This window comes from Macaca nemestrina, chromosome 14 (genome assembly GCF_043159975.1).
Source record: "Macaca nemestrina isolate mMacNem1 chromosome 14, mMacNem.hap1, whole genome shotgun sequence".
In the NCBI taxonomy this organism is placed as follows: domain Eukaryota; kingdom Metazoa; phylum Chordata; class Mammalia; order Primates; family Cercopithecidae; genus Macaca; species Macaca nemestrina.
In genome coordinates, this window is record NC_092138.1 from 84,697,016 (window position 1) to 84,721,776 (window position 24,761).

General features: G+C 44.7%; 1 protein-coding gene across 17 annotated transcripts in view; it reads left to right on the forward strand.

The window, feature by feature from the left end:
• The window catches only part of LOC105487070 (zinc finger protein 618), a 176,157-nt gene that overhangs the window by 126,485 nt on the left and 24,911 nt on the right, over positions 1 to 24,761 (forward strand). For 9 of the 17 annotated variants that reach the window (XM_011750367.2, XM_011750352.3, XM_011750354.3 and 6 more), the window contains 5 exons: positions 3,851 to 3,940; positions 5,144 to 5,179; positions 5,276 to 5,353; positions 12,602 to 12,661; positions 13,185 to 13,274. In XM_011750367.2, coding sequence (XP_011748669.2) covers positions 3,851 to 3,940; positions 5,144 to 5,179; positions 5,276 to 5,353; positions 12,602 to 12,661; positions 13,185 to 13,274 — 354 coding nt within the window. The remainder of the gene's footprint in view (positions 1 to 3,850; positions 3,941 to 5,143; positions 5,180 to 5,275; positions 5,354 to 12,601; positions 12,662 to 13,184; positions 13,275 to 24,761) is intronic. The other 8 variants (XM_011750358.3, XM_011750360.3, XM_011750361.3 and 5 more) reach the window with 3 other exon arrangements.

Sequence of the window (24,761 nt, forward strand, 5' to 3'; positions counted from 1 at the left end):
GTTTCACTAAGGTGAGCAGGTTTCTTTCTTGTGGACATTTCCAGCTCTTCATTGACAGACACAGCCGTGCATCTCCCATGGGTGCCCAGGATATGCAGTTTCTTGTGTTCTTATGACTCTCACCCATGACTCTGGGGCTCTGTAGCTGACCTTTGGGAAACACTGCTTTGGAGAGTTTTCTCCTGAGCCCCCACAGCCAGGGGCACTAATTGCTTATTGGTGATTTGCCCTGGGGTGCCATATCCCAGCACCTGGGGTGGCACAGGGCTTTGCCATCTGCAACAGCACTGCTGCTCACAGGCCCTGCTTGCCATTCCTCCAGTTCTAGACCCCAAGCGCCTGGTAAGCGAGCAGCCGGGCTGGTGTAGACTAGGATGGAGTCTCCCCACCCAATAATACGAAGCTTCAGAAGTCACAGTTCCACCTGTAGGTATGTTGCCAACAGAAATGTGTGCATATCTGCTGAAAGATGCTAACTAGAATGTTCTTAGTACACGATTCCTAACGAACTAGAAACCCCCAAATGCCTAGTGCTCATTGAATGGATAAGTCTAGTGACACAGAAGACTACGGTAGTGAGAATGAACAATTTATAGCTATACACAGCAACATGGATGATGCACACACAGTGGTGAGCAAAAGGCCAGGCATACACAGGGTTCATCCTCTAAGATTGTGCATAGAGAAAGGGCAAAAGCAGCTAAAACTGACTATTGCTGGTAGAAGTCAGAAGAGCGGCTCCCCTGGGGAAGGGGCTTCTGGGCTCTGTTTCTTGAGCTGGGTGTCGGTTACATGGGTGGTTTCGGTTTGTGGAAATTGAACAAGCTGTATACTTAGCGTTTGTACACTTTTCTACACCCGGGGTTAGCAACATTTTTCTGTAGAGGACCAGATGGTAAGTATTTTAGACTTCATAGGCCAGACGTCTCCGTCACAAGTGTTCAGCCCTGCCCTTGTAGTGGGAACGTGCCAGGAACTGAGATAATATGTAAATGAATTCCTTACCAAAACAGATGGTGGGCAGGATTTGGCCCACAGACTGTTGCGTGCCAATCCCCGTTCTATGGGTTTGTTACACCACACCATCATAAAAAAAGATTTTTAACATAATAAATAAACATTACCACCCCCTGCCCAACAAACCCCCAAACCAGAGCAGTTTGAAGAGGTGCCGATGACTGAAAAAGGATTTTAACTGGCCTGGGTCCCAACAGCATTTCTTCTAAGACATGTTCCCATCCACTCCATTTGGATTCTTGTGCCAAAGGAGAAGCCGGCATGTTCCAGAGAGGAATCTGCGGTCCAGGTTGGCTAGACACCTGCCACAGGACCCCAGCTGGGAGGAGGTGGGAGCTGGGCCCTCCTCCTTCAGCCCCGCCTATCCTGCCCCAGCCCCAGCCCCAGCCCCAGCCTGGCCCTTGGCTCCCGTCTCCCTCAATAGCTCCATTCTTTTCCGGCTCCCATGGACTGACTGCGGTCAGCCACACATTTAAAGAACTTCCCTATTTATCTTTCCTTCCTCAGCTATTCTGGGCCCCTGGCTTCTCCAGCAGCCCCTCAATGATCTGTTGTGTTCCGTCTGGCTTCCGTTGTCCGCAGGCTTGCTGGCTGCTGAGGGTTCTATAGCAGGGGTATTTTTAGTCCTTCCATCACTTTTCCCTTCCTCCCTGTGGAGTTTCCTCCCCGCGGCCATTGCGCACTGTTTTATTCTCAGTCCCGCAGCCCTGCCCTGACCCAGACTGGCAGCGCCTGCTTAGAATGCCTGGCCTCTGCTTTGCCGGAGCCTGGTCGTGGAGTCATGAAGCCAAAAGGGCCCAAATGAGAATATTGAGTCCAGCCCACCCATTCTGCAGATGAGGACACTAAGTCCCAGAGAGGGGGAGTCATGCAGCTTGTGAGTAGTGGAGGCAGGCCTAGAAATGAGGTCTCACACATTTTCTTAACAGTTCTAGGACTTTTCACTTATTTATTAGGAAAATAGTACAGTCATACATAGAAGCATAAAGACATATTCACTCACCCATCTGTCCACTAAGGAATAAAAGATTAGCCCCTCATGCTACTGTCACATTGATATTTGTGACAGTATTAGGTCACATTTGGCAAGCATCAGATCCTGTATTTGGGTTCTGGGGGACAGGAGAGGGACCAGGAGAGAGCTCCCCGAGCCCAGTACTGATTTGCGGCTTATTCAGACAGAGAAGGGCCACATGCCCTGACTCAGCCTTAGCTTGGAGTTAGTGAATATTTGAATCCTAGCTCTCGCTCCCCCATCCACCACCCCCACTGGGCAGCCTTGAGCATACCACTAAGCCTCCCTGTGCCTGGGGAGGTGGGATTGATAGGCCCTGCCTACATCAGCCCAAGGAACACACACGTGAGGTCCGTGCCAGTGCAAACATTAGAGTGTGCCATTGTGGAGGGGGTCATGTCCTATGTCCAGCTTCAGATGTTAGGTAGACCCGGGGGATCATCCAAACTCTGACCCCATGTTAGTTATCTATTGCTGTGTAACAGATGTCCTTAAAACTTGATGACTGGAAACAATAAGCTTTGATTATCCCTCAGTTTCTAGGGTCAAGAATTTGGATATGGCTTTGCTGGGTCCTCTGGCGCTGGGTCTTTTCCTGGCTGCAGGCAAGGACTTGGCCAGGGCTGTGGTCCCATCTCAAGGCTTGACTGGAGAAAGAGCTGCTTTTAAACTCACTCGCGTGGTTGTTAGCAGGTTAACAACCCTACTAGGGTCGGTCCTTCCCAAGCCCTTAGACTGAGGGCCTCACTGGCTGTTCACCAGAGGCTGCCGTCAGCTCCTGGTCACCTGGGTCTCTCGTGGGATCTCTCTCATGCTGCCCACCATCTGCTGCCACCTGTCTACTTGCTTGTCTCTACCCAGCCTCCCTGGCTAGCTGGCCCTGACCCCTCACTTCATCCTCTCATGGCAGCTCACAACCCAGAGGCCAGCAGGTGTGAGCCAGAGAGAGAAGGTATGCTTGAAACAGAAGTCTCCGTCTTTTGTAAGCTACCCTCAGAAGTGATATGCAGTCACTTTCACTGCATTCTGTTCATTAGAAGTCAGTTACCAGGTCTAGCCCAGACTCACAGGGAAGAGGTGATGTAGGGCATGAGCATCAAGAGGCAAGGAGCCCTGGGTGCTATCCCCAAGGCTGCTTATCACAGGCCCTCCCGGCTGTGCCCTTGGGGCATGTCCCTTCTGATCCTCAGTTTCCTCGTGTGTAAAATGAGAGACTGCTTCCTCCCTCTGCGGCAAGAACGGAGGAGATGGAGGGGAAGAGCCTGGCCTGCTGCCCTGGTTGCTGTAGCACCTGGGCATGGGCGCTGCAGTGATTGTTATTCTCACAGAGCTTCTGCAAAGGGTGTGCCAGACCATTTGGGAACCAGGCCGCAAGGAACTCAGCTCACCTAGGGCAGGTTTGGGGGTTGGTTTTGGAGTCACTTCTGGGCTCCCAGTCACCTTGTGTGGTCTGGATCTCCACAGACAACCCCTGACACCCCAGCCTACATCCTGTGGACCCAGGAGGCAATACAAGGCTGGCTTGGGGTGGAGGGTGGGGCCGGCGCTGAGGCAGGAGCTTCACCCTCCTGCGTATCGGAGAGGAGAAGCTGGGTGTTCCAGAGGGTAGGCGGTGCCATGCCCTTCCGTGGTCTAGAAGACTTGGGCAGTGCCAAGGTACAGACTGGCTCAGGAACTGATTCTCCATGGGGTCATTCAGTTGGGGCCAGACTGGGCTAATTTCGTCTTTGGTTTCTGAGATGATCTGGCCAGAAAAACCCCACCCCACATGACTGAAGCCCTGGTAACCAACCAGGTGTGTGTTTTCATCCCATGCAGACAATTTCAGGTACACGTGTGACATCTGCGGGAAGAAGTACAAATACTACAGCTGTTTCCAAGAGCACCGAGACCTGCACGCAGTGGATGGTGAGTCAGGCCCCTCACTCCCTGGAGCCATGCCAAGAAGCGCCCTTCCTCAGAGACACCAGCCTCCAGCGCTCCCCGCCTCCCTCCTCCCTCTTACCCAGAAAAAGGCCAGGCAGTAGCCAGAACCACAACGGGGATGACCAGCCCTGGAGGATTCTGGGGGCGGGAACGTCACCCTCATACTCCACATGACTTCTATTTAGGTTAACCCAAGTGAACTTGCCATTTTTATAGGTCAAAATTAGTCAAATATTGGAATTTCATATCGAGTCATTTTATAGTTTCATATTGAGCATTTTTATGTTCTGATGAAATTAAACCGGTTTTAAAAAACGAATGATGGCCTTTTAGCATCTTAGATTAGACAATTAGAAATTAGAACAATACAGTTAACACATTTTTGAGTCTTAAAAATCCTAGAAGCCGGGCACGGTGGCTCAAGCCTGTAATCCCAGCACTTTGGGAGGCTGAGACGGGCGGATCACAAGGTCAGGAGATCGAGACCATCCTGGCTAACACGGTGAAACCCCGTCTCTACTAAAAAATACAAAAAACTAGCCGGGCGAGGTGGCGGGCGCCTGTGGTCCCAGCTACTCCGGAGGCTGAGGCAGGAGAATGGCGTAAACCCGGGAGGCGGAGCTTGCAGTGAGCTGAGATCCGGCCACTGTACTCCAGCCTGGGCGACAGAGCCAGACTCAGTCTCAAAAAAAAAAAAAAAAAATCCTAGAAAGAGGGTCTTAGACCTTGGAAGGGCCTTAGAGGTTCCCCGTCTAGCCCCACACCCTCAGCCCATCTCAAGCTGTGACAACCAGGCCCACCACCTGTTACCACTAGCCTGTCCGTTTTCTCACCTCCTCTTTCTCTCTCCTGATCTCTTCCTCTTTTCTCCTGCCCTGGCCCCTTGAAGCCATGCTGGCAATCAGAAACAGATCCAGGCAAACTGTCTGCCTGCATCATGGGTGGGTGTCCATCCTAGTGAGGACGAGGGATTGAGGCCCAGGCTGTGTCCTGGTTGGGATGTATCCTCGTGTTGTCCTGGTTTTGGGGGGCTTCCACAGTGGCCAGGGCAGCCCACCTGGGCCCCAAGGCAAACCCATGGGGGTAGGGGCTGGGAGCAGCGGCAGAGGCTGCTCTGGGCAGGGACTAACAGGGCTCCTGTTTGCTTCTTTCCTTCTGCGGCTGCTGCCTCCCGCCCGGGCGCAGTATTTAGTGTGGAAGGGGCCCCCGAGAACCGGGCAGGTAAGTCCTTGGGGCTGCTCATCACCTCCCCTGTCCCCGGCTGGGCTCCTGAGACCTGGGGGACCAGGTTGCTGAGGGCCATATGTTCTCCCACAGACCCTTTCGACCAAGGTGTCGTGGCCACTGACGAGGTGAAGGAGGAGCCCCCGGAGCCATTCCAGAAAATCGGGCCAAGTATGCGGGATTCCCTCTGGGGACAAGGGCTGGGTGGGGGCTGGCCAAGGGAGGCAGGGCTCAGTCTCACTGCTAGGGCAGGGGTAGCAGTGGGTGGCATCACTTAACGGCAGCAATGGTGCCCACCTGTCAGTTGGGCCAGTCAGTGTTAGGACTGGAGCTTTCGAGGAGCAGCAGGGCAGCACAGGGTCAAGGTCAGAGCAGTGAAGGCAGCCAGGATGGGACTGAGTCCTGGCGCTACTGCTTACAGGCTTGGTGTCCTCACGGTCTGTTAGCCATCCTGAACCTCAGCCTCCCCACCCGTCGAGTGAGGATGACATTTCCCCACAGGTTTGTTGGGGGATTAAATGAGATCCTGGATGTGAACCACTTGTTAGCACAGTGCCTGGTACATAGTAGGTGCTCAGAAAATAACACGTCATAGTCACCTGAAGGGGCCTCTCAGCGAATGAGCTATCCAGGGCAACCACAGGCATATACTCTGTCTCTGTCACAGGACACCCCCTGAGGGCAGGAGCCACACACATGTCTGGCCTGTTTTCGATAAACTTGTATTGAGTGTTGTGGGCACACAGCAGGGAGCAGGACACATGTAGTCCTGCCCTTGGGTAGTTCAGATGGGGCTTTGGGGGTGGGGACAGCAGATCATTGAACAGTTCCAACACAGCTTGCAGGGAGTTGTGGGAGGCCTGAGGGAATACTGGAAGCTTTTGGGTGGGGATGAGGGTAGGGGATGAGCCCCAGCATCCCATGTGAAGGCAGGAGAGCCCTGCTGATCCCAGAAATCGATGGCTTCAGGTCTTACAGAGCCTTGAATGCTAGCAGGCAGCATCCTCAGGTGAATGAGCCAGAGAGTTTACTAAGTGGAGAAGGGACTTGATCCGATTTGCATTTTAAGAAGCCTGATTTTGCTGCTGGGAGGAAGATGGATTGGGAGGGGCCGGGTGGCCAGCCTAGGGCAGGTGCTGGGGGACCACAAGTGAGTGAGACTTGTCCTTTCCAGCTGTTCAGGAATTGCCATACCTGCTATTTATCTCTTTGTTTTCTGTACCTCACTTAACTACCCTGCAAGAAGAGACCTTTGTGGTCTCTGCTTCCTTCCAATAAGGATCTAAAGCAGCTTGTAAAAATATACACAAAAACAGAACGAGCAGATGAGGATATCTGAGTGAAGGAAAATCAGAGGAGCTGAAACACTAAGTTAGATACGTTCCTCAGGCAGAACTTGATCCCACCTCTTGGAAGGGGTTGGGTGTGTCCCCTCCCCCTTCCCCCAAATGCTTTTTCTTCCTCATCCCTTGTCCATGTGGTCATGGGATGATTCTTTGCTTTCTTCTTAACTCTTCTGAAAGCGTTCAGGAAACTGAAGATGAGATCATGTCTATAAAGTGGTTAGCACAGTGCTTGTCACATGCATAGTAAACACTCGATAAACAGGAGCATAAAAATCATCTTAAAGATGAAGAATATGGCCGGGCGCGGTGGCTCACACCTGTAGTCCCAGCACTTTGGAAGGCCAAGATGGGCGGATCACCTGAGGTTGGGAGTTCAAGACCAGCCTGGCCAATATGGCAAAACCCCGTCGCTACTAAAATTAGCCAGGCGTGGTTATGCATGCCTGTAGCCCCAGCTACTTGGGATGCTGAGGCAGGAGAATCACTTGAACCCGGGAGGCAGAGGTTGCATTGAACCGAGATCACGCCACTGCACTCCAGCCTAGGTGACAGAGTGAGACTCCATCTCAAAAAAAAAAAAAAACCATATGACGAAACCCTCAGCGCTCAAATACAGGAAGTTAGACCCTGCAGGGGAAACACAAAAGTGAATCAGGCATATTTGCAGCATTCAAAGAATTCAGGCTGGGCGCGGTGGCTCTCACCTGTAATCCCAGCACTTTGGAAGGCAAGGCGGGTGAATCACAAGGTCAGGAGATGGAGACCATCCTGGCCAACATGGTGAAACCCTGTCTCTACTAAAATACAAAATATTAGCTGGGCATGGTGGTGAGCGCCTGTAGTTCCAGCTACTCAGGAGGCTGAGGCAGGAGAATCGCTTGAGCCCGGGAGGTAGATCTTGAGCCAAGATCGCACCACTGAACTCCAGCCTGGTGACAGAGCAAGACTCCATCTCAAAAAAGAATTCAAAAGAATTCATAGTCTGGTGGGAGAGACATTCATAGACAGACATAGGACAGGAACAGAGGATCTGTGACCTCCCCGTTCAGTATCTATGCAGGATCTGGCAGTGGTCCCAGTGTACTGCTGCTCTTCCAACCGTATCATTATCCTTAGGAAAATGGGCTTTGAAATCAGACAGGCCTGGGTTTGAATGCTGTCGTCACCAGCTTACTAGCTCCTTACCCCTTGTGAGCATCCCATAAGTTGGGAACAAGCACATCTCTGAATTTTTCAGTGCTGTTGGAGCACACACACATAGAATGTCTCGCTGAGCACCTGGCTCATATCCAAGGTGTAGTAAGTGAGACATGTTACTAAGAAAGAGTCAAGGGCAAGAGTTTTAGAGCCAACCCAAACAGGACTCCCAGCTCGACCCTTAATAGCTGCATGATGTCCTACCAATTTTCTAATCTGTCTAATCCATAGTTTCTCTACCTCTAAATGGACTGATGACAATAAAACTCACCTTTCAGGATTGTCTTGGGGCTTAGATGAGATTATAATTGTAAAAGAATTAGCGTAGTCCTTACGCATGCGTGCAAAGCATGAAATAAGTGGTACCTGTTAATTACCCAGGAAGATGCAGAACAAGATGAAGCGTGTTCTCTGTTATCTGTAACTAAGTCTGACGGACAGCCAGTGCAAGGACCTGGGAGGAATTACCACAAATTATTAGGAGTGTAGAATTGCATTGAGAATATCAGACTGGGTCTGGCTGCCAGCGTACTCCCAGCTGGACTGAATGGAGCTGAGATTGCTGGTGTGGTGTGAGACCATCCCTTGCTGCCACTCAGGAGCTGCCTGTGAGACAAAAATGTTGCTTCTTCAGCTCCTGCTACGTATAAGCAGGCCAAGGCCACAGAACGCTAAAAATGATTAGCCAGTAGAGGCACCACGTATTCTGAAGGGACTGATTGCCCGAGTAAAGCTCTGTAGTCGGAGGAAGAAGAAACACCCCGGCTGGAGTGAGTGCTGGGAAGTACACCTTTCACATCAGCATCAGCTGAGCACATTAGAGAATTAGGTACTTAGGTTGGAAGAAGCCCAGGCAATGACAGAGCAGAGAATCCTGCTAGAAAAGGGAGAGTTGGTCCAAGAAGCCTTGTGGGTTAACTTGCTCTTCATCTGCAGATCCAAGAATTACTTCCATGATAATGGGCAGAGGGAGAATCAAGGAAAACTCATTTGTGTGGTCTGTTGAAACAGAGTAAGTCTGGAGTCACGTATGGGTTACTTGATTTTTATGCCTGAATAAGGAAGAGTCACTTGAATAGTTAAAAAAAAATGAGAGAACTATGTAAATTCCATGTAACAAGAAAAAGAGAATTTAAGAGACTCGGAGAAGAGCACACCTCTGAAAATGATCTACCACAAAATCTAGAAGACCATTCTGTTTGACAACCTCCATCTCTTATAAGAAAATGTGACCTGTCTTACAAGTCTACTTAGGCTGCCACAACAAAATATTGTGGACTGGGTGGTGTGAACAATTTATCTCTTACAGTTCTGGAAGCTGGAAAGCCTGAGATCAAGGTGCCAGCATGGCAGGCTTCTGTTGAGGGCTCTCCTCTTGGCTTGCAGGTGGCCACCATATATCTGGACATGATGGTGAAAGAGAGAGAGAGCAAGTTTTCTGGCTTGTCTTCTAATAAGGGCACTAATCCCATGATGAGGACCCTACCCTTATGACCTCATCTAACCCTGCTTACCTCCCAAAGGCCCCATCTCTACATGCCATCATATTAGGAGTTAGAGTTTCAACGTATGAATTTGAGGATGAGGGCACAGTTCGGTCCATAGCATGACCCCTGTGAAAAAGGAGCCGGAGTTGTATGGTGAAAAAGCAACAGAATAAGAAGGCAAAGAGAGAGGAGTAAGACAAGGAAGGATTTCAGGAAAGCAGAAAATGTAATAACAGAATTAAAAACTACATTCTATGAAGTAAAGAACCGAGTTTATCTGCAAAATTGGAATTAGTGATGTGAAGGATGAACTTGAACAGATGAAGATAATGAGAGGATGAGAGGAAAATATAAACGGGGAGAACAGGGAGCCAGTTTCAGATAATTGATATTACAGTACCAGTGTCCAGAAACAGTGCTCCTAAGATCTAATAGAAGAAAAATTTGCTCAGCTAAAGGAAGACCTGTATATGCAGATTTAATAGGCTTATCATGCGTCAGATAGATTCGGTATAAAGAGACCTGAACTCACGTAGATCTCAGTGACTTTTTAAAACTATAAAGGAAAAAAAACCTATATAAGCATTCAGGCATAAAAAAGCAAGTTACCTATACATGAATTCAAGGTGGACTTGCCTTAGACATCTCTGCAATACTAAATCTTAGAAGATAATGGATCAGATTTGAAGGGAAAAGGTTGTAATCTAAGAATTTTATATCTAGACAAACTGTGGTTTATGTGTAAAGAGAAAAGCAAGGGCTTAAAAACATACTTTTTTTTCTATGTACCCATCTTCACAAAATTATTTGAAGGTATACTCTGATGAACTAAGTCGTAGAATACATTTAAAGACTCAATTGTGAGAAATTCATAGTATAAGAGGAACTGTGAGTAGTAAAACAAGATAAACTAGAAGTTAGTTTAAAATGTTCCAAATCCGATTATAAAATTGCAGAAGGCACATTATTCTAAAATATTTAAAATAAGGGTTTTTTTTTTTTTTTTTTAAGGAAGGAGGAATTGGTGAGGGCTACAGTAAAGTAGGTTAAGCCTTCCTGTTCATAGTGTGACTCCAGACCAGCAAATCAGCATTCCTGGAAGCTTATTAGAAATGTATATTCTTAGGCCCTACTCCAGACCTACAGGATCAAAATTTCTGGGGTGGAACCCAGCAATCTATGTTGTAACAGTCTTTCTAGATGATTCTTTGATGTGCTAAAGTTTGAGAAACACTGGGTTAAACTACCTTTCTCAATGGTGACAAACTGAAAAATGTCATTTGCCACTTGACTATTAACAATTAGAGAAATACATCTTAGGTACTAATTATCTAAAACAATAGACAATATTGGAAAATAATGGAATATCGGAGAATAATGGAAAAATAAAGAGTTCATATATAAAACAACTGGGAATTAAGGCAGCAATCAGAAAGGGTGGAGCATGATTGTAAAACCGAATCAATTATAGCAATAAAAGCAAATGGTATAATCTCCTTTATTAGAAGGCAAAGCTTGTCAGGTTGATTTAAAATAATCCAATTGTTAATGGTTTATTAGAGACATTAGAGACAAGGTTAATTCCTTATCTTTACTCTGCACTTGAGCTTCTCTTTCCTACTTCCAGAACTAGATTAAATTCCCTATCATGGGTTTTTATAGCACTGCATATGTCTCCTTGAGAGCACTTACTGTGGATGGAGTTTTAAATTTGAGTGACTCTTTGATTTTTTTTTTTATCTCCTTTTGTTAGACTGTAAACTCCTTGAAGGCAGGAACTTTGCCTGTTTTGCTTAGCATTTTGTGCCAGCACTTAGCACAGTACCTGTTTAACGAATGACAGTACGAGAAAATGTTGGGACATGTCTTTACGTACATGTAAACAAATAGAAATCAGGATCTGACAAATCAATTATCAAATTATGCCACACAAACTAATAAAATGGAATAATTAAATGTTACAGCATGAGTTCTTAAATTTTCCCATGCATCAGAATTTTCTGGAGGGCTTGTTAAAACACAGATTGCTGGACCCAGCACCTATAACTTTTTTTTTTCAGTAGGTCTTAGGTGATTCCTAAGAATTTGCATTTCTAACAGGTTCCCAGGTGATACTGATGTTGCTGGTCCAGGGACCGCACTTTGAGAAGCACTGTGTTGGAAAATAGTTTTATGTTACTAAATACAGTTCACAGTGAAGATTTTGATCCCATGAACCTTTAGGTATCAAACAACATTGTTTCCAAATATACAAAATAAATTTAGAAATACAGTGAAGTAGAAAGATTTATCACAATATTTAGTCCTTGACAGAGCAAGTAGACAAATAAGGTTGTATAGAATTTAAATAATATATTTAATACAGTTGATCTAATAACTGTGAATCCTGCAAAGAGCAAATAACTGTTTCCAGTGTTTATGAATCAGTTACAAAAAGTATTTAACTACTAAAAATTCTATAGCGGGAGAGAAAAACCATAAACAGACTAATAGACCAATTAAGAAAAAATTAATTTTAACACATATAACAAAATGTTGATATCCTTAATCTACAAAGAGTTTAGTGATTTCATAAATGTCAATATACCTGTAGAAATGCTGGCTGTAAACACAAAAGGAAACTCACAAAAGGAAAACAATAGTTAATTAAACATGAAAAATAATCAATTTCCTTAGAAATCAAAGAAATGGAAAATAAAATCAGCAGTGTAATATAGTTCTTCTTATCAGATAGACAATTTAAGAAGATGATAATACTTAATGCTGGCTGTAGTGTGCATAAACGGTCATTTTCACACCTTTCTGATTGGGATGATGGTGCTGTGGTTATCAAAGGTCTTAAAAATACATACCCTTTCCCTCTCTTGAATATTTCCCCAGGAAATAATGTGCAAAGATTATATGGAATAGCCTTTGTTTTGTGATAATGTGTAAAATTAATGGGTAAATGTGGAAAATTTTCTATAAAAACATGAGTCACAACATTTTTTTTTAAATAGGGAAAAAATTTTGAAACAATCGCAATGTTCCTTGGTATAGAGGACTGGCTCAGCAAATTCCAAAGTCCAGGGGGAACCATGCAGCCAATAAATGCGGTAGAGATCAATATTTATTGATTGGGCAAGATGTCCACAAAGTAATGTCGATTGAATACACCAGATTACAAAGAGGATATTGATCAGGACTGGCTAATTCAGGGCTCACAGGAGCCAGACAGGTGGTATCAGTGAGAGAAGCACACCCCAGATGAGACAGAATGAAGAGTGGGGACCAGGGCACCCTCCCCCAAGGGGGTAGATGCTGCTCTTTGGGGGTTACAGATGATTGAAATTTCTCTTTAGTTTTTATTTTGTATTTGTATTTATCAGTATTTTATAATTTTCCCCCAGTGAACAATATTACATCAGACATTTTTAAGAAGAAAGAAGTTAGGCAGTGCCAAAAGAGAGGTAAAGATAAAAGTTGGGTGGGACTTGAGAGGAAGAAGTGACCCCTGCTGCCAGTGGGTGGGGGGTGCTTGGGGGTAGGGAAGGTTCTGGAGATGAGGGGACCCTGGGTGTGGCCACTGCAGAGGGCAGGGCTTGTAGAGGGGCTGATGAAGAGGTTGGTGTTGGAGGTCAGCACATTTCTTGAGCACCGGGGCTGGGGTGGAGCAATGTGCCAGGTACTGTTCTAAGCACTTGCCATCTAAATTTAATCCTCACAGCAATCCTACAAGGTGGTCCTATTATGACCTCTGTTTTATAGATACAAAAACTGAGGCACAGAGAGGTTAAGAGACTTGCCCGAGGTTACCCAGCTCAAAATGTCTGAGCTGGGACTGGAATAGGGGTCTTCTAACTCCAGAGTCAGAATTGATTCCAGTTGATGGTCCCAGAATGGGGAGGAGTTTTTTGGGGGGTGGGAGCACGCTGATGTTTCTTGGTGGGGGCCAGTTGCCCATTCTTACACCTTCGTTTCCTTCCTGGACAGAAACTGGCAATTACACCTGTGAATTCTGCGGGAAACAGTACAAGTACTACACTCCCTACCAGGAGCATGTGGCCTTACACGCCCCCATCAGTGAGTACCTCCTCCCGGTGGGGATGGGGATTGGGGGGTTGGGGACAGGGTGGGCCAACCGTTGGCCAGGCCTCTGGAATTTGGCTAGGAAATGGTGAAAGCAAGGTGAACTCAGTTCTGGGTCAGTCTTTAGGTGTTAAGTCTGACCTAGGGCCACCTGTCTACAGTGGCTGGCATAGCTGAGAAGTCCCCCTCTTAAGCCAGAGCGACATCTGAGCCCTCCCTCAGTGGACTCAGAGTCCTGTGCCCACGTGATTGGGGTGAGGAGGGTGGACATCACTTCTCCAAGTCCTGCTGTGGCCCTCTTCTAGGTGCCCCCACATCACGAGGTTTATGAATCTTCACTCCCAAAGCCAGTGCCCCGTGATACAGCTTCAGTCTGAACAGATGCAGGAGGGAGCCCAGGCTAGGGGCATGGTTAACTGGACAGGAAAGCTCCCTCTTGGCCTTGATGGTGGGAAGCTAAGGAGGTGGCAGGAACCCTGAGCTGGGAGTCAAGCCCTGGCTGTTAATCCCAGCTGAGTCCCAGGCCTGCTTGTGATGCGGGGCAGGCCCCATCCCGACCCTGGACCACTATCTCCCACTCTGACCAGGAAAGGAAAGAGCTCTAAGGGCCCTTCCCACAGGGACATCCTGGCCTTCTATCCTCCTGGTGCCCATGAGCCTACCTTGCTGATTTCCCACCTCCTTTTCTGGATATTAGAGGGGTCACCATCCTTGGATCCCCGAGTGTATGAGCTAGGGGGCCCATCAGCCTCCCTTCCCCTTCATGTACAGGTGCGGAAACCAAAGTCTGATGGGGGTGGGGCTTGTGCAGTCTCAGGGCAGAAGGGCTGGATGTTTAGCAACATTTTGGGGAGTGTTACTGGTTTTGTTTCTCACAGCAGAGCTGTGGGGATACCACTCCCATTCTGTGGATGGGAAGACTTAGGTCCAAACAGAGAAGGAGGGTTTACAGAAGGTCACTGGGGGCTGAAGCCCCTTATAGTCTGGGAAGGCCCGAGTCCTTCCTGAAGCCCTGCTGTTGGCATACCAAGGGTATCGGATAGGGAGGGAGAAGTATTCAGAGCCTGGAGGGTGGTGCAGGTAGCTTCCCCAGGAATTCCTCCCATCTGGGCAGAGTGGCAGGGGCTGAGGGGTCTCCCCATGGGCGAGAACTCCAGTCCCAAAGTCGAGCACTGGGCTGAGATTCTCATCCTTGCTTGCCCCTCACTGCTCTGTGACCTTGTGCCTGTTGCTCTCCTTCTGTGGGCTCCAGTTTCCCATCTGTGAGAGCTCTTTAAGGTCTTTTGAGCCCAGGATCTGGATTATAGACATCTCTGACATGAGGTACCTGCTATGGCCCCACTAGAAGAATTCATTCCACCTCCCAGCGTGGGCTGTATGGATCTTTCAGTACCCACCGTAGAGCCAGATGTTGTGTGGGGAGAGAGGATGCAGGATTCCACTAGGTAGGCACCGACTGTCCAGTTGACCTACTTGTGGTGCTGATGCCCAGACAGCAGGACTATGGTCGGGCTTGAACACCATGGCCTGCGCCCCTCTGGGGATCCAGCTTTCCATAAGCAGGTACAGGGCAGCCATGTCTGTGTTCTCCAGTGAAGCAGCAACTGCCCTGCTGCCTGGTGCCCAGACTGGATGCTACCCAGAATGCACTTTCAGTGAGGTGTTAGCTACAAGGGCAGACTATAACCTTGGGTTCAGCCTTTGGAGACTATCTTCAGTGCTTCCTGGGGCAAGTTGAGTAAGGCCATGGAGGTAGTAAGATGGGGAACTTGGCTTTGAATTCCAGCAGGCAAGCTCTAGGCCCATACTCAACCATGAAGCTATCCTACATCCCATGTCAGATGGTACAACAGAAAGGGGTGTGTCTCTTGCCCCCTAAGAGATGCACCACCCTGACAGCCTGGTGCATCTCTCCTGAAGAGCTGTCTACTTTTCTTTCTCTCTTCCTCATTTTCTTTTGCTTTCTGTTGTGAACTCTCTTTCTTTCTGTACCTGCTTGTTGACTGAATCTCTCTGTTACCTACTGAAGTCTGGGAACTCAGGGGTCATCTGTGTTTAAAATATGGCATGAGAGGTTTAGCCTGGATTCAACAGAGAATTATTTATCCAAGGCTGACCAAGAGATAGCTCCTGCAGTGGCCTCTGTCTGGTTCTAGAGATTTGTGTGCCAGTGGACTCCTTGTGGAGGCAGAGGTGGATTTGAGGGCTTCATCAGGTAGGTTTCCAGGGCTAGGACTTGATTCCCTGGGTCTAGTGAGTGTCCCTATAAGGACATAGGCTCACTGTAGAAGAATTTCTTAGAATTAGTGTCGTAGAATCTGTATTCTTTTATGTCTGACTTCTTTTGCTCAGCAGAATGTTTTTAAGATTCATATTTTAACATATCGTATGTATCAGTTGTTCATGCTTTTTTACTTCTGAGCAATGTTCTATTGTATGAAAATACCATTTGTTAGCCATTTACCAGTTAATTTGGGTTGTTTCCAACTTCAGGCTATTACAAATAAAGCTGCTATGAAAATGCTTATATGAGGATTTTGTGGGCGTATGTGTTCATTTCTTTGGATAAATACCCAAGGAGTAGAATTACTGGGTCATGGGGAATAGTATGTTTAACTTTTTAATAAGTGACAAACTATTTTCCAAAATGACCATAGCATCTTTCACTGCTACCAGCTGTGCCTGGGAGTTCCACTTGCTCCATGTTCTTGCCAACATTTTATGGCATTGGTCTGTTTAATTCCAGCTATTCTAGTGAGGGGATAGTGGAATCTCACTGTGGTGTCGATTTGTATTTTCCTGATGACTAATGATGTTGAACATCTTTATATTTGCTTATTGGCCACTTGCATATTTTACTTTGGAAATTGTCTGTTTAAGTCTTCTGCCCATTTTTTTGGTTGGGCTATTTGTCTTTTTATTATTAAGTTGTAGGCGTTCTTTATATATTCCAGTAGGCCTGGGTTCTTTGTCAGATATATGTATTATGGATTTTTCTCCTAGTCTCCGGCATGCCAGTTGATTTTCATACAGCATCATTTGATGAACAGATGTCTTTCATTTTGATGAAGTCCAGGTTGTCATTTTTTTCTGTAGTTAGTGCTTTCTGGGTTCTACCTCAAGGATATCCTTGCCTACCTCAAAATGGTAAAGATATCCTCTTTTATTATCTTTTAGAAGCCTTATAATTTTAGCTTTTTCATTTATGTCTGTGATATATTTCAAGTTAATTTTTCAAATGATGCGTGGTATGAGTTGAGATTCATTTTATTCCATACAGATACCTGGTTATTGCAACACCGTGTGTTGAATGGATTATCTTTTCATATTCCTTTGCACTGGTACTTTTGTGGAAAGTTATTTGAATGTATAAGTGTAAGTATTTTTCTCTTCCGTTGGTCTGTTTATCTTTATGCCTATTCCACATTATCTTACTTACTGAAAGCTTTCTAGTAAGTCTCAAATCAGCTACTCTTAATTTTTCAACGTTGTTATTTTTTAAGACTATTTGGCTATTCTAGGAACTTTATTCTTCCATATTCATGTTAGAGTCTTCTCTAATTTCTACCAAAAAAATGCAACTTGAAGTTTGTTTGGGATTATATTGAATCTATAGATCGATTTGGGGAGAACCATCATTACAATAATATTGGGTCTCCCAATCCATGAACATGGTATATTTCCCCAAGTATTTAGGGCTTGTTTAGTTTCTCTCAGCAGCAGTTCGTACTTTTCAGAGAAGTCTTGCACATATTTCATTCCGTATCTCCAAGTGTTTTATGGTTTGTGACACTACTGTGACTTTTAAATTTAATTTTCCAATTGTCTGTTGCTATTGCATATTAAAAAATCAATCTTTATGTATTGAATTTGTATATTGCAAATTTGCTAAATTTACTTATTAGTTCTAATAGATTTTTTGTAGATTTCTTAGGATTTTCTTTTACATATTGATGTCGTCCACAAATAAAGACAGCTTTATTTCTTTCCTTCCAATCTGTATTCTTTTTATTTTTTTTCTTCCTCACTGTTCTGATTAGGTCAGTCCAGTACAATGTTGAATAGAAGAAATCAGTGAATATTTTTGCCATGTTCCCAATCACAGAGTTCAGTTTTTCATTGTTAAGCATTGTGTTAGCTAAAGTAGGTTTTTATAGATGCCCTTTATCAGTTGATCTAGTTACCTCTGGTTTATAGTTTATTAAAAGTTTTTCTTATAAATTGATGTTGCATGTTTTTTTCCTCCATCTTTTGAGGTGATTCTATGGATTCTTATATTCTCTTTTGTTAGTACTGGTGAATTACATAGACTTAAAAAAATTCACCATTCCTATACTTTATTAAAACACATTAAGCATATCAGAAAGTCAAACTGTAAAATGAACTGAAGAAAGTTATAACCTGGGGATGATTATTCTTTGCCAGATAAAATGACTTCCTTCTTTGAAGCTTCTGGGTTTTTTTTGATAGGATATATTTAAGGTGTATAACTTGATTATTTCATATGTGTACATTGTGGAATAACCCCACAATCAAGTTCTTGCATAGGCATCTAAATTACTTAAAGATACAAGGTTAGTTTATACAGTAATGTGTTTTCAGAAACATGTTTTCCTCTCACTTCTATCTAAAATTCCTCAGGATTTTACTTGCTTTTGATATCATTCCCAAAACTGTCTCCTCAAGGGCAGGGAACTACAGTCCTAGGATTAGCAGAATGCCCCATATTTAATCAGTGGTGTGTTAACGAAGGTCATAATTAAGAAAATGAATATTTCTGGTGAAATTTAAAAAAAAATGTTGATTGAAGTATGTTGTCATACAATAAAGTGCCTGTTATTTAAAGTGTACAGTTTGAGAAGTTTTGACCTATGCATGCACCCGTGAGACGGTCACCACAATCTAATTAACATACCCATCACCCCCAACCGTTTTCTCATGCCCTTTTGTAATTTGCTTACCACTTCCCCATCCCGAGGCAAACACTAATCTGCTTCCTATTACTGTAAATTAGTTTGCATTTCCTAGAATTTTACATGTATGGAATCTTGCAGTATCTAAGTATGTATTTTTGAGGAGAGAGGTCTGGCTTCTTTCACTCTGCGTAATTATTTTGAGATTCATCTATGCTTACATGTGTCAGTAGTTCATTCTCTTTTAATTGATGATGAGTAGTATTCCATTTCCAGATACACATGCTACAATCACTTTGTTCACTTATGGGTGGATATTTAGAGTATTTCTGTTCTGGAGCTAATATAAATAAGGCAATTATGAACATTTGTGTACAAGCCTTTGTAAGGACAAATGATTTATTTCTCTTGGGTAAATACCTAAGAATGGAATGGCTGGATCATATGATAGATGGTTGTTTAACTTTTAACAACAGCCAAATTGGTTTCCAAAGTAGTTGTGCCATTTTACTTTCCAACCAGCAGTACAATTTTCTTTTCTTGTAATGTTCTTGTCTCGTTGAGTATTCAGAGTAATGCTGGCCTCATAGAATTGGGAAGAGTACTCCCTCCTCTTCAATTTTCTGAAGAGTTTATATAGAATTGGTATTATTTTACATACGTATTCTATACAATTCAACAGTTAAGCCATCGAGCCTGAAATTTTCTTTGTAGGAAGGATTATTTAGAAATATATTCCATTTCCAAATATTTGGGAATTATCCAGATTTTTTGTTGTTATTGACTTCTAACTTAATTCCATTGTGGTCAGAGAACATATTCTGCATTTTCCAATCTTCAAAATTTATTGAGATAAGTTTTATGACCTACCTTATGGTTTCTTCTGCTGTGTGTTTCATGTCCACTTGACAAAAAAAAAAAAAAAGATGTATCTCGTAGTGTCAGTTAGGCTAAGTTGGTTGATAATATTGTTCACATCTCTATACTCTTTCCCAATTTTTTTAAAATTAGTTTGTCTTACCAAGTTCTGACAGAGAAGCATCAAAATTCTCAATTCCAATGGTGAATTTGTCTGTTTCCCCTTTTAGGTTTGTCAGTCTTCGATTTATGTAATTTGAACCTTTGTTATTAGGTACACACAGTTAGCATCATTATGCCTTGATGAATTGACCCTTTATAAAGTAGTGCAATGCCATTCTATATCTCTGGTAATGCCTGTTGTCCTGAAATTTCCTTTGTTGGTTGCTGTAAGACATGACAGCTTGCTTAGGATTAGTATTTGCGTATCTCTAGTATTAGTATATCTCTTTTCATCATTTTTTAATCTACCTTTATCTTTGTATTTGAAGTATGTGTATATAGTTGGTTCTTATGCCTTTCTTTATCCAGCCTGGTAATCCCTGCCTTTTAATTGAAATGTTTAATTCATTTACATTTAATATACTATATTAATATGGTTAGATTTAAGTTTACTATCTTGTATTTTTTCTATTTGTCCCATTTGTTCTTGTTCATTTTTTTCTTATTTTTGTGCCTTCTTTAGTATTAATCAAGTATTTTTTTAAAAATACCTCTTAGCTTTCTAGCCATAACTTTTTCTTTAGTGGTTTCTCTATGATTTATAATATACATGTTTAATATGTTACAGAGCACCATGAATTTATATCATAACACATTACATATGATATAAAAGCCTTACAATGGTATACTTCCCATTTACTGCCCTCCTGTTCTTTGTGCTATTTTTATCATACATTTATGCCTACATGTGTTATAAACCTAACAATTACTCTTTTAGCTTTAACAGTAATTTGTTAAAGTAACTGAGAAATTAGAAAATGCCTTTTATATTTACTTACATATTTTCCATTTCCTTTGCTTTTCTTTCCTTTGTGTACATCTGAATTCCATCTATTATCATTTTCTTTAATTCTTGAAGAACTTCCTTTAACATTTCTTATATTGTAGGTCTATTGGTGAAAGATTCTCTCAACTGAAGATGTTTTTATTTCACATCTTTTTTTGAAGTTTTTTCTGGATATAGAATTCTAGACTGATAATTTTTTTTATGTTTAAAAATATCATTCCTTTGTCTTCTAGCTTAAGTTGTTTCTGATGAAAAGTCAGAGATCATTCTGATTGTTATTCATCTATATTTAGTGTATCTTTTTTCTCTGGATGCTTTTAAGTATTTCTGGGGTTACTAATTTTTAGCAGTTTCATTATTTGTGTTTATCCTGTTTGAGATTCATTGAGCTTCTTGGATCATGAATGTACATTTTTCACCAAATTTGGAACATTCTCAGCCAGCATTTCTTCGAATATTTTTCTTTCCTAATCTCTCTTTTCTCTCTTGTTGAGACTTTAATTACATAGATGTTTGATAATCAATAATGTTTACAGATCAGCTGAAGCTCTGTTTATTTTTTCAGCCTTGTTTTCCCTCTGTGCTTCAGTTTGAATAGATTCTATTGCCCCATCTTCAAGTTCACTGATCTTCTCTTCTGTGGTGTCTAACCTGCTTTATTAGAAAAATCTATTAAGTGAACTTTTTATTTCAGCTATCATATTTTTCATCTAAGTTTCATTTGGCTTCTTTTTATAATTTTTATTTCTCTTCATTATTTTTCATCTTCCCTGTCATTTCTGTTGTTTCCGTTAACTGGTTTTTCTCTTGATTACTAGTCACATTTTCCTGTGTTGCCTGGAAAATAATTGTTTCTTCCATGCTGCATCCTGGGAATGCTGTGTTGTTGACTTGATTTTGTCTTCCTTTGAAAAGGGTTTTGTTCTGGCAGGTGGTTAATTACAAATCAACTCAATACTTCAAAAGCTGGTTTTTAAGCTGTGTTAGGGCAGGTCTAGAATAGTTCTTATTCTGGAGTTAGAGCAGCTCTTCTAAGGCGTGGCCTTTCTGGCCATTTCTTAGCTGAATGCCTGAAGTATTGAGCAAGGTCTCTCCTCTCTGGCGGGGGGGAAACTCCAAAATATCTCCTACTCTTGTGTGACTTTTGAATCTTCACTTACTTAATCAGCCCCCCACCCCCACCCCCACCCCCTATTAGCTATTTTTTGCTAGGCTTTGCAGAGACTTACTCTGCACAAATATAGTTTGGTACTCAGCCAGATTTCAAGGGGGCCCATCTGCACATTTCTGGAGTTCTTTTTTGTTGCACAATTCTCTCTTCTTTGTTAATTTGCCGTGCAAATTCTAGCCACCTCAAAAGCCCTGAACTCAGATCACTGTCTCCTTCATTCACTGAGATGTTTGGGCTCCACCTTTCTCTGCCCTGGTCCAGAGGAGCTCCCCAGGCAGAGAGCTAGAGTGACCATGGGGCTCACATCATGTTTTCTGTCCTGAATCACAGTTCTGCACCACCTTTGTCCAACTTTATAGTTGAATATTGCAGGAGGCTAGGCTTGTTCCAGTTACTCCATCATGGCCAGAAGTGTGAGTTCTCCAGTTCTCTTTCTAAGATGAAGATCCACAAGGAGGGGTTCCCTGGTTGACTCCTCTTGAGTCTCATCTCCCATTCATCTCCACCTCCAGCCTTTGAGCACATGATTCCATTCGCCTCCAATGCAGTTTCATCCTCCTGTACCTCGTGGAAGTTTCAGGGAAACCCCCTGGTCTCTCCATCCCTTGATTGTGTGGTTGCTTTTCTTGAATCCTTGCATTCTCTAAATTATTTTGCTCCTTGCATTCTCTAAATTTTTTTGGCCCAGTTAAATGTTCAGCTTTCTGGAAAGGAGACCACAGTGCTCTGTTATTTTTTAGATACCTCTTGTGTGTAGATATCGCATGTGTGTTTCCTACAGGGGAAGTCAGCCAGTCTGTCTGAGACTCTTTCATTCTTTCTCAGGAAGAGCTCAGGTAGGAATTCCAGCATGACAGTGTTCACTGTGAGGTCAACAGAGGGAGCACACTGTTAAGTAGAATGAGTCAGGAGCCTGGGACATTGATCCTGGCCCAGCCCAACCCACCCTGTGACCCAGAATTGACAGCCATACCTCTCTGAGCCTTAGTAGCCCCATCTGCCTCATACCCTTGGGACCACTGGGAGGATAACATGTCAGATAGCTTCATGGCCCCATTATGTGCCCTCATTGGGATCCCATCTTCGATGTGCTCTTCTTTGGCAGTTCTGACTTTAAATTTTCTGGCCACTCATGCATTGATACACGGATTCCACAATGTCTCTTGAGCACTGTGTATCAGGGAACATGCCAGACACCCTGTGCATGGCAGGCAAGGCTGGTAGATTTCCTGCTCTCTTGGAGCATACACACTAATGGGGAGAGAGCCATTGATCACAAGTCATACTGTGTGTCATTATTGATGGTGATCAGTCCTTTGAAGGGAAGACAGGAGGGGACTGACAAATAAATGGTCCCAGGTGGGGAGGTTTCAGGAGGCAGACTCCCTAAGGAAGAGATCTTTAAGTATAGTATGTAGGACCAACAGTCAAAAGTTGGAGGGAAGAATGTTCGAGGCAGAGGGAATAGCATGCACAAAGGCTATGAGCTTGAAAGAGAAAGGATATTGTAGGATAGGAGAAGGCAAGGAGCTCAGTGACCTGCGAGGAAGCTGGAGAGGGGAGCGGGTCTCAAGCAGGGTGATCGGAGCACACAGGTGATACCCTCAGGCCTATGATACTATGTGCTTTATGCATATTCCTGAGCTCCCTGCCACAGGGAAAAAAAGGGGGCTCTCTCCCTCAGAACGCCAGGATCTTTATAGCAGGAATTGTAGACTCTGTAGCGGGCCGATCCAGAGGGGCTCCTAGAGTCATTCTGCAGGGATGGAGCCTGAGGTCTCAAAGGGAAAGCAGCTTGATTAGGCTGTTGCTCAGAAACTCTGTTCCTGTGTGGGTCACTGCCATGGAGAGCGGAGGAGTGCACGGCCTTGTGCCAAAGACATCCTTGCACAGCCGGCAGACTCGAGCCCTGTCTCATCTCAGCAGTAACTTTGTGTGTTGCCATCAACAAACTTATTATGTCTGTGGCCAGAATAAGCCTTTGGGCCTTGGAGTTTTTTTAATCTCTGAAAAATACCAGTAATAGCTGCTTACATTTGAAGAGCAGTTTATCATTCAGGATGCTTCTGAGACTTTCTTGGATTCCCACAAAGTCCGTGTGAGGCTGATTAGGCAGAGAGGATCATCCCAGTGTTGGTGGAGTCGAGGGGGGAAAACAAAGGCCAAGACAGGGGAGGTGTCGTCTCCAAGATTGCGGAGGCCGAGGGTTACAGAGCTGGGCTTCAGAGGTGGATTTGCCTCACTCCAGACTCAGGGCTGGTTCCATTACAGTGAATCACCAGCTGTGGTCCCCAAACTCCACCTTGCACCGGAAGCCAGCAGAGATATTAGAAATGGACTCCCGGTGCCTATTGCAACATTGAATGTGTCGGTTCATTCTGTGGCCAAAAAAAAAAAAAAAAAAAAAATTTGGAAACTATGAGACAAGCAGTCCCCTGGTGGGACTCCAGGGCCTCTGAGGGCCTCGGCTCAGAAAGAGGGATGGAGAGTGGGAGAGAAGGTGTACAAGTGTCCTTTGCCACCCAGACCGACCTGTCAGTTCCTGATTCAGAAAGAGAGAGTCCTGAGAGTGGCAGCTCAGGTCACAAGGGACAAAAGTGTTTTCTGCAGACTGAGGCCTTGGGATTTGTTTCTGGGCTGGAGTGGGCAGATGAGGGCTTGTTTAAGTGAGGCATGACTAAAGAGCTCCCCTGCTCCCGGCATCTGGCCACCACTGTAGGCGAGGAGTGGGTGACCCTCCACAGGAGAGAACAGACAGCCCCAGTCCTCACAGCTCACCCCACGCACCAGCATGGTAAATGAAGGACCATAGAGTGGCTTTTTCTTTTTGCCACTCAGTTCCTCTGTGACCTTGGGCAAGGCCCTGCATCCTGCTTCTTTGGGCCTGAGCTTCGCCATCTGTGCCAGGAATGAGCAGAGGTGGTGGGCCAGGGGTCCTTTCATTTGAGCTCTGCAAACAGTGCTCAGGACGGACGCTGTGCTAGGAGCAGGGAGATAATGGGGCCTGCCTCCACCTGCCTGGGCCAGGGGGGGCACCAGCCAGGTCCTTCTCTAGGCAGGTCAGGGCTGTGGCCAGGCACTGAGTCAAGACAGTACCCTCGGGTGTTACTAATTCCTGGGGGTTCTATGAGCCTCTGGTCAGTACCAAAGGGCCCCCCCTTCCTCTTGCTGCCTAGCGCCCTTCCTGCCCCTCAGGGAGAGTTGTGGATTTTGCATGATCTCTGAAGGAGAAGACCACTGCCCCCTCCTCTTTCATTTTTATGGTGGAAGTGTGGCCAGGTTCAGGGATTGGCCACCACTGCTAAGGGTTCAGGGGAGGGTGAATGAGGCCGACTGATGCTCCCCCAAGACCACCAGAGGTGGAAACCGCTTGAGAGTCAGCCCCTGGTTCTCAGTGACTCCAGCTTCTACAGAATTTTCAGGTGAGGGAGACAGGGGGCCTGGGTAATGGTGATGCAGGGTTCCCCAGATAGCATCGGGGAACTGCTACACTTATTTCAATTAAAGCGTCAGGCATTGGGTCGAGCAGC